We start from the raw sequence: 12946 nt of genomic DNA, 5'->3' as shown, positions 1-12946 counted from the left end.
CAAATATTTACATAGCTATGAACATGAACTATGTAAATTTGGAGATCAACTATGAACATGAACTTTGTATTGTAATGATCTTGGAGAAATTTTTATTGTATTAAGTTGACATTACAAACTATTTTTGAACATAGAATTGTGAAGTTGATATTATTGCATGCTCTTCCTCTAATTGCAAAGTCTATAAAAGAAAATTAGGCAAAAAATTAATAATAATAATAATAATAATAATAATATAATAATATTTTTTTATTATTTTATCTTAAATATGCATAAGTCAATGTGAGAGTTTTGCTTGAATGATAAAGTGGATATGAAAAAGAGGTAATTTTGCATATGTATATGCATAGACCAATGCTAATGCTCTTAACATAACATAATAGTGCCACACGGATTATTAAAAATGATAAAAAAAAAAAAAAAAGAATTGGATTACTCTCATTGTTTGTGTTAGAGAAATCTTACCAAAATAAATTCTCCAAAAATATTGTACTAGTCACTAGATCAATTCATTGGTAAGTGCATAACATGCATGCATATATATATATATATATAGAGAGAGAGAGAGAGAGAGAGAGAGAGTTGATAGGATGAATATCTAAAGAATCTTCTAGACGATGGAAGTGATTAAAAGGATGTAGACTATGCAAATGATTATAATAGATCGTATGATTAATCATTATCACATGGCGAGACTATAATAGGCGCTAGCTAGATTATTGTTTAAAAGGATATAAACAATGTACACGCGTGAAGATTGTGTGTACTACGAATATAATTGTACTCCAAATGATGAGAAATTGCCAGCTTTTACCTAGTAGGTACGCGGTTACACTCATCAACATTAATTAGCTCCAATTGTAAATTAAATTAATTATAATAAAGTATATATATATATATGGAATAAGATGCAGATAATGTAAATATTATATTCTAATTTAATTTCTTGAAGTAAAACAGGCAAACAAGATGTAGTTACCATAAAATTTTAAATGAGACCAAATTCTAATTTAATGATATATAAAAAAATATCTATTAAAAAATTATTGACAATTTGCAAGGCACGCCTGGTCATTGAAAGGCATTTGCTAGTACCAATTATGAATTGTGGACAAGAATAAAATTAAAGGAGATATACAAATTAGACAAGATTATAATATATATATATATATATATATATATATGAGTTTTTTTTTTTTTTCCTTTTTTTTTGGGGTCAGACTTCAGAGGCTTGCAGGGGGGCCAAGGCTTTCCCTTGCCCCACCTTGGCCTCGTCCCTGGTGGCAGCCAGGTCCATTATTCAAAGAAAAGTCATATCTATCTTCGAGTATATTTCCTTTTCGATGCAGTGGTACTACTACACATGAGAGCTGGTAACCAACTCGATCGCTTGCTTTAGCCCAGTAAAAACATGGTTGACAACATAGAGAAGAAAGTTCTTATAAGGGAATTCGATGAAGACACAGATATTGAAGTGGTGGGGAAGCTTGAAAGGATTTGTGAGATGGGGTCTAAAACGGGGGTCTCCATTTTCACTAACATGATAGCTATAAGCTGTGACCCTTTATGTAGGATTAGGTTCTACCCCCTTCATGTCATTCTGGTGGGTAACGCGCGCTCATGATCACTTTTTTTCCCCCCTTATATCTTTCCAAATCATGCATTCATTTCATCCTTTTATCTCCCCATCTGCGTGCAGTTAAGATTTTATTACAGATGTCTATCGCTTTCTTGGTACTACTTTTTATCTACTTTTCCTTCTCAAGACCACCTTATTTGTGAATATAAAATGTTCTTCAAAATGGCCTACAGGTAGCTGAGCTGCTTCAAAATGGGGAGCTTGTCGGCGTGGTTCGAGGATGCATTAAGGATGTCGGGACTGTTCATGGGGAAGCACAAGTACATGTGAAGATGGGTTGCATTCTAGGCCTTCGAGTCTCTCCTACTCACCGGTAGGTACCCATTTGATTTCCCTTTTGTCAAGTGATCGATCAAGAAGTACTACACAAGGATCGATGCTTTATATATAGTTAATGATGTGATGATTTGGATTTTTGGGGTGATTAATAATATACATTCATTCATTACATGATTGCCGGGATTGAACCCTTGAAAGTAGTTGGGTTGAGAAATTAGGTAAATTTGTCAATTAGTTGATCTTGATGGATCGATCCAGTTTACTATTTTTATGATTATATGTCTGAATAGTAAGACATAGCTAAAAAAACTAGGTTGCCTTGCTTGATGTTTGTGCCATTAATTAATAGAAATAATTAATATATATTGGATGGGATTTTATGTTATCAAGCTTGACATGAGATCAATTCACTTGATCAGATAGATCTATGTGGCGTTTGAGAATTAATTTAGTTAAAAATATGAGTATTAGTTTCTAATACTTGAAAGCAATATATAGTTCCCAGCTTGTCGACTTTTGACGAGGCAATTAAGATGGATCATAATCCGCAGCATAAATAAGTACTCGAAAGCATGCAAAATGAGGTTTGCATTATATATATATATATATGGCTATTAATTAATGTACATATATGATTAAGAACTTAATTTGCATGTTCTAGCTGTGACTAATTTTGATGTGTAATTAATGTAGACGGAAGGGAATCGGATTGAAACTTGTGAAGTCAGTGGAAGAATGGCTGCTGAGAAATGGAGCAGAGTACACATTGTTAGCAACTGAAAAGAACAATACAGCCTCTAGGAACCTCTTCACTCTCAAATGCAATTATGTGAACCTTGGTTCATTAGTCATATTTGTTCAGACAATTGGTTTCCCTGCAAAGAATCTCTCCCAAGATATAAAGATAGAGAAGTTGCCCATAGACCAGGCAATTTCCCTGTACGAAAAGAGGCTTAGAGACAAAAAGGTCTATCCAACTGACATTGACACCATTTTGAAAGAAAAGCTCAGCCTCGGCACGTGGGTATGCTATTATGAAAAAGAGGGTTGGAATATCATGAGCAAGCTGGAAAGATCATCAACAAGCTGTAGTGATCAAGAAACCAGCGCCTCATCATGTATAAAATCCACAAGCTCTTGGATGATTTTTAGCATGTGGAATACTCGTGAAGCTTACAAACTTCAGGTAGGAAAGCCCCATCCACTGTCGACGTTTCTTCATGCAACAGTACTGAGCCATGCAATTACAGAGAAAATCTGCCCTTGCCTAAGAAGGCCAATGAGTAGTAGTAGTAGTAGTAGTGATCATTCGTTTCAAAGACCAGACGTTGGGTTTCTCTTTCTTTATGGGCTTCTAGGAGAAGGAGAGAAGCTCGGGGAGCTCATGAAATCGGCATGGAGCTTTGCATCAAATGTGGGTCAAAATGTGAAGGACTGTAAGGTGGTGATCATAACCGAGCTGGGGGTCACTGATCCTCTCATAAAGCATATTCCTCAGGAACCCTCTATGTCACGCATCCATGATCTCTGGTATGCCAAAAGATTGATTCACAACGAGGACATAGATCATGCATCAATTCTTGCCAAGGGACCAGTTGGGAATGTCTTTGTTGATCCAAGAGACTTTTAGCTAGGGTTAGTATATAGTAGTACTCATCTAGCTAGCAGCCCCAGATCATCGATCAATACCGTTTCAATTAGGAGCTAGCATGCATGTCCCTTCAAAAACCCCCAAGTGTTTCACATTTTACATATATCAATGATCGATGTCTGTAGTTGTACGTATAAGCTAGATGAAAATCTCAATGAAGATAAGGGCAACAAGACCAACGATTGTTTTAGTGCCATGCACGATTAATTGCACAAACCCTAGAGATAACATTCATGAACATCATATATATAATTATAAGGAATTAATTATTACTATCTGATAATTATCTGCATGATGATGATCTTGTACTTGATCTTGTAGTTGGACTTTGTACAAATTAACAAGTTAGTTGATCACTTTTAAGTGGGCTTCATAGTTACTTCTCTTCATTTCTCTCTCTCTCTCTCTTTCTGTAGAATTATTCATTAATTAGTTTCTGCATGCTTTCAGAATTTAGAGCATATAATAAGGTGATATAATTTTTTTTTCTGTCCTTTATAATCTCTTACAATTGGGATCATTAGTATAAATTAGAAGATAACTTGAATTGAATTGAATTCAAATTTATTTTATAATAAAAGAATTTTATAATTAATATTTTATATTATATTAAATTGCGTTAATTTAAAAACTTATAATTTTTTTATTTTCATAAAATTAAATAAGATAAAATTAAATAAGTTCTACAAAACATAGATTGAAGTGCTACCCAAAGAATGATGGGATTTAAAACAAAATTATAATTTGTTTGCCCCATTAACACATTCAAAACAAAACTTTTGGGATTTAAAATCTAATTCGAAAGTTTCAAATTTTAGGGCTTAAACACGAATTGAATTATACAACAATATTAATAATTATTCAGCCTTTAATTATATGTGATAAATTTACTCAAATAATTATGAAGAAAAAATCTATTCATCATTATCTTATCATCTCATGATATATATCTCATTAGATAATAGGTTCACAAGTAAAATATAATAAATAGTCTCTAATTATCTAATTTATATCATAAATTGATAAAAAAATGATAAAAATTAAAATGAGTAGCATTACTCGAATAATTATAAATATGGTAAGGACCACATGAGTCTTATCGGGTCAGATTTTCGATAAAAATTCTAAGGGATTTCAACCTCAACCTTTGTGCTATTATTGAAGAGGAAAGCTGGTAATTTGGACTGCACTGATATAGGCCCAGAAATCTAGCCCTCATTGGCAAGTTGAATTGGAATCTCAACAGAGTATGGCCCAAATTCTCATTTTATTAAAAATAATAATAATAAGAAAGAAAAAAAGTGTTTCGGCCCAGCCCATACCAAATTCCACTATAAACATGGGTGGAAGATTTTCAAATAAGGAACTAGGAAGCCCTGTAAACATACTCTCAGCTCAATTGAATAAAGAGTATTGATATACACAATATTTATAATAATAATAATAATAAAAAGTACAAAAATATATATTTACAAGTTTTTCTATTCACGCACCAAATACACTACTAAGTTTGAATTATATGATCATATGTAAGTTGTTTTGCTGCAGTACAACAGAATATGTGAACAATAAAGAGGACTGTTCAACCGACCCGGCCCGAAAACTTGAACTTTCGAAAGGTTAGCTTCCGAACCGGATTTGTTACCGATTAACCGATCCGAATCTAGTTTCGGAAAAAAAAAAATTTCGGACAGATTCTTTTTTTCTTTTTAGTGTGTGTGGGTTTTGATATAAATTTCATATCAGTATAGTAGGAAAATTTGATGACCATTCTATACAAAAAAAAAAAATGTCAAATGAGAATTGGAGTCTTGATCTAATTTCGATCTTGTTTTTTTTTTTTTTAATAAAAGTAAATAAATTTTAGATTAGTTTGCTAGAAAATTTGGTATCCATTATCTGCAAAAAAAATCTAAAATGAGAATCCAATCTCTGGTTCTATTTGTCTGAACACGATTAGCAAATTATTTTTTGCATGAATTGTGTTGCAATTCCAAGAATATCTTCGAGCACATATGCTTTAAGCAAAATTTTTCTCATGGGAAGAGTTTTCGTTGCAAATGCAATATTTTAAACTCACAGCTGAACGCATATAAGATATGTTGGAAATCATTATAAATGGTAAAAATAAATGATCCTACTAAAACGCCATTTCTAGTTCCACATTTGACATTAAATGATCCTTCAAATTGTTCAAATTGGAACATTTGACATTAAATGATCACTGAACTTTTTTTAATACAAAGCCCCACTTACGCTAGGGGTGTAATCGGTCCGGTCCATTCCGGTTCAATTCGGGGGAGTCGCGGACCGAAATTTTTTGTCCATCATTTTTGCCGGACCAAACCGTTACCTATCATTCCAGTCAGTTCATGAACATATTTTTTATTGTATATATATGGTTAATGAAATTAAGTGATCTCTCTAACATTTTATATACGGTTAACAAAATATTAATTAATGTCATTGTATATATAGTCAATGGTGATCCCTTAGATAAAAATTACATAATTAACTTATACAACTACTATTTAAAATAATATATCATATATAATTATTTAAAAATACACCCTGAGATTGATTGACAGTCTAATAAGACTATTGGTCCAATCTGGACTGAATCATTCGATCCAATCGATTTTTCCGGTCTGATTCGGTCCTGTCCTCTTATAGCCCTATATATAGCTGGTTACAATCATAGAATCAGATATACTAGCACTAAATCGTTTCCAAGTAGAATTAAAGAAAAGGCAGTCTACAAAGCAATCTTAAATTCATGCGATTCATACAATCTAAGATCCAATCAATGGAATTCATTGTTATGCAGTAAAGAAAGCATGACAGAGCTGCTTAAACCAAGAAGGTGATGAAGAACTAAGAGAGCAAAATAGGACATGTTCAAAGACTTTCTATTCTGAAACTGTAAAAGAATGTGAAAAGGTATAATATTTAGAAGCCAAGTACTCCTTCTAGGTAGGCCAAAAGACAAATCTGTACAAATAATCAATATATTTCTACACAAGAAGTTTGCACTCACTTCTATCAAAACATCAGACCATGGCAACATATGCTAATAACTCCCAACACTTATCTAACAAATCTTAAACATAAGTACCTATAAACTCTTTTCCACTATGTTGATACCCAAGTTCCAACCAAAAACAAAAACCAATATGACTCATGCACAATTTGAATGAGCACTTGAGATACAAGCAACACCACCTAAGTCATCAGAAACTCCATTTTTCTCAGTCCCACAAACTTCAATGTAATAAAAAATTGCCCAAAATTATCAAAACAGAGAGAATCAAGCTCTGTTTAGCTGAATGGAATATCACCAAATAGATCTCGAATGAGATCCAAGTCGTTAGGCAACTGCAGCGCAGCCAAATCAGTATCAGAAGGCCAAAAACTGTAGAGGAAAAACAAAAACAGCCAAATCACCATGAAGACAACAATGAACTTGTACTTGAAACTAAATTTTTAGATAACACATATAACAAAGGAAGTGGAAAGTTTGTAGAATTTCAATATATATAATGAATACAATTCCCAATTGATCAAGAAGTTACAATTCATCGTATTCTTCAATTGTGTATATTCAAAACATTATTCAAAGTTATCCCTACATGAAGAAAAAGATTTATGTTAAAAATATAATTATTATAAAAACCACATGAAACATATATGATATTTCAAAACGAGTCTTACCATTTTCCGGCTTATAGCTTACGGCATCTTCCATTAAATCTTGGGAGTCATAATTAATGGAGAGAGCTTTTAACTAAATTTGAGTGCAAATAAGAGTTTCAACTATTTTTGGGGCCAAAGAGCTTTGAAATAAATCTAACACACAATCCCCAACGCTGAATGCTGACTTAGAAGCAACAGTAGAGATGGGAACAGCCAACACATCCCGTGCTATATTGGTAAGGATCAAATATTTACTTGAGTTCACCTACCACTACATTAGAATATCAAAGTTGGGTGTCAATTCTTCAAGGCTTCCCATGAAATACTTATCTAATTTTGATTTAGACTCTACAACACCTTTTGATATTTGATATTGGCGATACCTACTATAGAGATCATCCTGATCATCATAAGAAGTGTTGCTTTGGGTCTCACCAGCACTTGATTAGCCCTTACTTGAATATTGTTTATACAACCGCTCAATGATTCCCCTTAGTCGTGCAACAAACTTGGATGCTCTCTCAGGATCAAGAAAATCAATAAACCAAAGCTCCAAAACTTCCAACTTGGTTCGTAGGTCAAGCATAGCTGCAATGAACAAGATTTTGTTCACATTTTCAAAATCCCTCCAATATTTATTATATTTCAATAGCATTCTCTCTGACATTGTTGCCAACTTCTTATCAACACTTTTAGAAAATTTGTTCATATGGCTATATAGTGTAGCAATTTCTTTAATAAATCAATTTGAAGTTGCATGTGTTGATCCCGAAATCTGTAAAGTGACATCATCAAAAATCTTCAAAAATCGTACAAAGGCCTCTATGGTTTCCCAATCATTAGATTTTGGTTCCTCCCTTCCAACCTCCAAGAGATGTGGTACAAATTAACCTTCTTCATCTTGCATCAGATCAAATGATGCAAGATACTTTAGAGCCACACTCAACATCGGATATATGGAGTTCCACCTGGTTGGAGCATCAAGAGAAAGTAGCCCACCACCCAATATATTTTGCTTGTCAGCGCATAGCTTGAGTCTATCAAGTCTTGTAGGGGAAGATTTCACATACTTCACTCCATCTCAGACCTTCACAACCAATTCATCAACTTCTTTCATTCATTGACAATGAAATTTAAAATATGTGCACAACATCTTATATGCACAAACTCATTATCTAATACCATACAATTTTTAACTTTGGCCATTTTCCTCAAATAATCAATGGTCGTTGGATTGGAAGATGCATTGTAGACAGTGATGGTAAATATCTTCTTTATACCCCATTGAAGAACGGATGGCTCAATGTCTCCTCCTATTGTTGCCCATTTATGAACAGAAAATTTCATAAGATTTATTATTTTCTTATGCAAGTTCCAATCATTATCAATGAAATCAATCATTATGCACATATAGTTAAGATTTTGAATGGATGTCCATAAATTAGTGGTGATGCAAATCTTATAACTAGATGTGATAAACATGTCCCTTAACTTGTCCTTCTCTGACATATTTAACTTCAAATAGTCTTGCATAATAGAATTGCAAGAAGGGATTCAAAATCTAGGTTCAACCGTGGCCACAAACTCTTTAAACCCTTGACATATCATTTTAACTACAGTCAACCTTATCTTCTATTCATTGTACTTAGCAGGTCTAATACTAGGACTGCTAGTTGTACTATCACTCGACCCCCTTCCTAGTTGTAGTCGTTTTGGATTGGGGGTTACCCCGTCCAATCCCACTAGCAAGAATGGCTTTATATGTCCCATTATGGTACTTCAAGGATGAAGTACGGAGGGTTAATATTGATTGCAGGATTTATTAGCTCTCTTTACTTCTTTCTTTTTATTTGACAACATGGTGTACATTTTCTACTCATTTTAATAACCCTAACATGTTATACATGATTGGTAAAAATACTCAAAAATCCTAATAACCATCACCGTCAGCCGTTGACATACCCAAAGACTTGCTAATATACAACATATATTGCTGTTACGGAATGTTAAACAATCAGAAGGCCCAAGGATATCATTCTACCACAATAATGAACATCCTATCTTAGCATTAAGCCTGTCACAACAGATGAATCAAAAACAAAAAAAAAATGACAAAACAAAGTTAAAACGTAAACCATGTTGATCCAACAAAAGGCATTCCTCTTCCATTTCAAACAGATCCAAAAGGCAAAAAACAAATTGTACCAAAATCCATTAGGATTCAATAAAACCAAGACAAATTACAATATCCTAAAGCATCCCATCGAAAGTCAGATCACCTCAGACAACCCAAACCTCCATCCAAACAAGCAAAACCTCGGGAAATATTTGCACAAAACCTTCATCCAAACAAACACACAGATTGCATTTTCAGCCAAGCATTTAGCATTGAAAAAAAAAACTATAAAACCCAAAAGTTCAACAACCAAAATCGACCCAAACCCAGGAACCCTAACAGTTCAGGTCATCCATATCTTCAGTCAGACAGAGATATTGAGAGAACAAGTGAGCTACGACGAAGAGGCAAGAGAGAGGGAGCTACGAGTTGGAGCAAGTGAGACAGAGAAATCCTTCCTTAGGGCAAGCGAGCTGCGAGTGAGCAGAGAGAGAATGAGCAGCAAGCTGGAGCCTATGAGATAGAGAAGAGGGGCGCTTTGGACCAGCCCAGTTGCTGTTGGAGGAAAAACAACCCACCAATAGGCTGGCTACAGGTAAGCTTATGGAGGTTGTTTACAATAGAGTGGGGTGCAGCTGATTAGTTCTCTTCCCTTTCCCTGTTCTGGCCCTTCCCCTTCCACTACACCGAAGCTTGTTGTCGCGATAAAATCAAAAACTTGACGTCACTATAAAATCAAAAACCAATTCGTTCCAGCACTATGTTAACAACTCAAAAATCACTATAAAATCACTGACCATAGAAATTCAATCTTAAGGACATCTTCCTAATGCATTTACACAGGGGAAGAGATGCCAAATTAAGGACATCTGCATGATGATTGGCTTAATTAAAGTGCATGCCATGTTCATAATTATTATCGCGGTTGAGCAGTGGCTGATGGCCTTTGAGATGCACGTATGATAGGTAATGAGCAGTGGCCGAGATGCACCAATGATAGGTAATGTGCAGTGGCCGAAGGGCCTTTGAGATGTTTTTACAAACTGTTGGTATTCATGGAGAGATGAGTTATCAAAAAAATTAACTGATTAATTTCCATAGCCCAGATTACAATCATTTTGAAAGTCAATCTAACTCTAATACAAGTCCAATACAAGTTCTGTTAAGATAAAAAATCTTGAAATATAAACATTTTATCGAAAATCTAGCAATGCGACGTAAGAGGTGTCGTTGAGGTTGCACCATCGTCAACAAGCAGTTGCACCAATTCTCTACCATTGGGGATGAGTGGGGTGCCATCGAATTTGGGTTGGGATGGAGTGGGTGCCGTCGTGTTTGGGTTGGCATGGAGTGGGGTGCTTGTTGGGTGGTGGGTTCGAATAGGAAGAGGAGAATTGAATGTGTTGTTCAGGTGTAGTGGGATGCATGGTAATGGTTTTAAGCAACTGAAGTGTCGCGTTCTGATTGGTGGCCTAATTTTCTAAGATAAGCAGATGGGTTGTTCCCTAAGTTTTCTTGGTAGAGAATAGAGGAGACTGAAGAGTCGAAGACTGAGAGTGAGAGTGACTTCAGAAGAAACAAAGATTCAAGACAATGACATTCGAGGGAAAGGAGAGTTTCGGTTATCGGGTAAAGAAATTTGAGTAAATGTATAAAACGGCGCCGTTTCAAAGCGGGTAAATAGGTAGTGGAGCATCAATTTTTAGTTATCAGGTATAACCCAACTAGATCCAAATTCTTTCAGAAACAAATCGAAACAGTTCTGTTTCAGGTCAGTCAATTTGGGTCGAGATCACCAAAAATTTCGGGTTGGGTCAACTTAACAGGCTAAATGAACATCCCTAATAAAGAGTGGTTACATTTTAGAGTTTAACTTCAAACCAAATACGGTGTCAAGAGGGGTTTACACCCTCCAATGACCGGACAACACATCACCATTTTAGGGAGCTTAGAATACAACCGGCCTCAACTAATCTCATATAATCCCCCGTCACCCTCTCTCTTTCTACCTCTCTCTAAAATTTGACCACCGAGGCTTTACCAAAATCAAAGACTTTATTGCAAATGTTGCAGACGCAAGGGAATTCTTTTGCAAGTGTAAAACCTTGTTCTTCTACTCGTTTATGATCAAAAGGATCAGCCTTGATGTGAGGGAAACATTTTGCAGTTGCAAGAGGGTGTTTGTGTTCATGTTCCTAATCAAACAACTCGTCTAACTCAGCCTTGGAAATCTTCAGCTTGATGTAAAGCCTACCATTTCCATTGGTATTCTCGCCCAGAACCCTTGACCTTAAGTAGTCTGCATTCTTCTCCTCCCAAGGCATGTTAGGATGAATCTAACTCTCATGGGATGATATGACTGAGCAAGAGATGAGGTATTTTTCGAAAGCAAACAATGACTACAAGATTCAAATCAATAATGGTAGCTTAGCTAACAAGAAAACTGATCAATTTTAATTTTTATTTTTTGTGTGTTTTGTTCTTTGAGGGACCTCGAAGATTATGAAGAGCAAGATAACGTAATACTTCCCTGAATATACTAAAATGATAGAGGCAAAAATCTTTAATTTTGGAAGCTAAAGGCAATCAAAGAGAAAAGACGAATCAAGTAAATATGCAAGGGAGAAGAAAAAAAGGGAGGAGAAAATAGCAGACACTACAAGAAAATTTATTTTTTCGGACAAAAAGTTTTAGGAACAAATTAAATTTAGTCCCTAATAGTAGTTATTTGAGACGAAATTTAAATTTTGTACCAAAAGATTGAAGCGGTTTTTTACATGTTTGAACCGATACTAGTGTTTTTGGGATGAAAGATAGGATTCCAAAAGAGAAACGCGTTTGAATACGGTTCGAAAGATAATGTATTTTACATTTGAATGTTGCGATAAGTTTTATATAGTTGTGGCAAGGGAGGGATAAACCTAGTTTGAACAGACATTTTTAGTTCGAATGGAGTTTGAGACCGTTCGACGATATCGTATTTTCCATTCAAATGTTGAGATGATAGTTTGAACGATATTTTTGTGTGAAATCTAGTTCAAATGATATTTTTGTGTGAAATCTAGTTCAAAAAGAGTTACAAAACGTTCAAAAGCTCCATATATTTGTTCAAACTGTGATTAACAAAATTGAAATAACCATTGTTATAGAAATTTATTTAAATGCATCCAAAATTTTTAAAAATAATCATTATTTGAGTTTATTAATTTTTATTTCTAAAAGATGAAAAACCTACCTATATGGGTTTATTATTTTCAGAGGTTAATTAAAATAGATCATGTATGTCGTCCCATAAAAGTAACAAAATTAATTGGGAATATAAATGATTAGTTTTATGATAAATAACAATTTGAAAAAAAAAAATTATTCCAATGAAACTGATTTTTAATATCGCTAAATAATAAGAAAAAAAAAATCAATTAATAAACAGACAAACTATATATAATAAAATAAAAAATTATTCAAAAGTGACAATGTTCGAGACAAAATAAAAAGAGAATCAACCGATTGAAAACCGAACTTCAAAATATACAACCAGCAATAGATATTGAAACAACTTGACATCAAC

The 12946-nt window shown here is 34.2% G+C and overlaps 1 protein-coding gene across 1 annotated transcript; it reads left to right on the top strand.

The window, feature by feature from the left end:
• Positions 1 to 1411: 1411 nt before the first annotated feature.
• On the top strand, positions 1412 to 3548 carry LOC118348128 (probable N-acetyltransferase HLS1-like). The gene is made up of 3 exons (XM_035689042.1): positions 1412 to 1603; positions 1813 to 1952; positions 2612 to 3548. The coding sequence occupies exons 1-3, from the start codon at positions 1412 to 1414 to the stop codon at positions 3546 to 3548; spliced, it is 1269 nt and encodes a 422-aa protein (XP_035544935.1).
• The last annotated feature ends 9398 nt before the right edge of the window (positions 3549 to 12946 follow it).

This window comes from Juglans regia, chromosome 4 (genome assembly GCF_001411555.2).
Source record: "Juglans regia cultivar Chandler chromosome 4, Walnut 2.0, whole genome shotgun sequence".
NCBI lineage: Eukaryota > Viridiplantae > Streptophyta > Magnoliopsida > Fagales > Juglandaceae > Juglans > Juglans regia.
The sequence above is the reverse complement of the archived record's forward strand: the minus strand, read 5'-3'. Positions and strand labels throughout refer to the sequence as shown.

Coding starts and splice junctions, on each gene's coding strand:
- LOC118348128 (XM_035689042.1), top strand. CDS start 1,412: ATGGTTGACAACATAGAGAAGAAAGTTCTTATAAGGGAATTCGATGAA. Junction 1,604..1,812: donor ACCCCCTTCATGTCATTCTG/GTGGGTAACGCG, acceptor AATGGCCTACAG/GTAGCTGAGCTGCTTCAAAA. Junction 1,953..2,611: donor CGAGTCTCTCCTACTCACCG/GTAGGTACCCAT, acceptor TAATTAATGTAG/ACGGAAGGGAATCGGATTGA.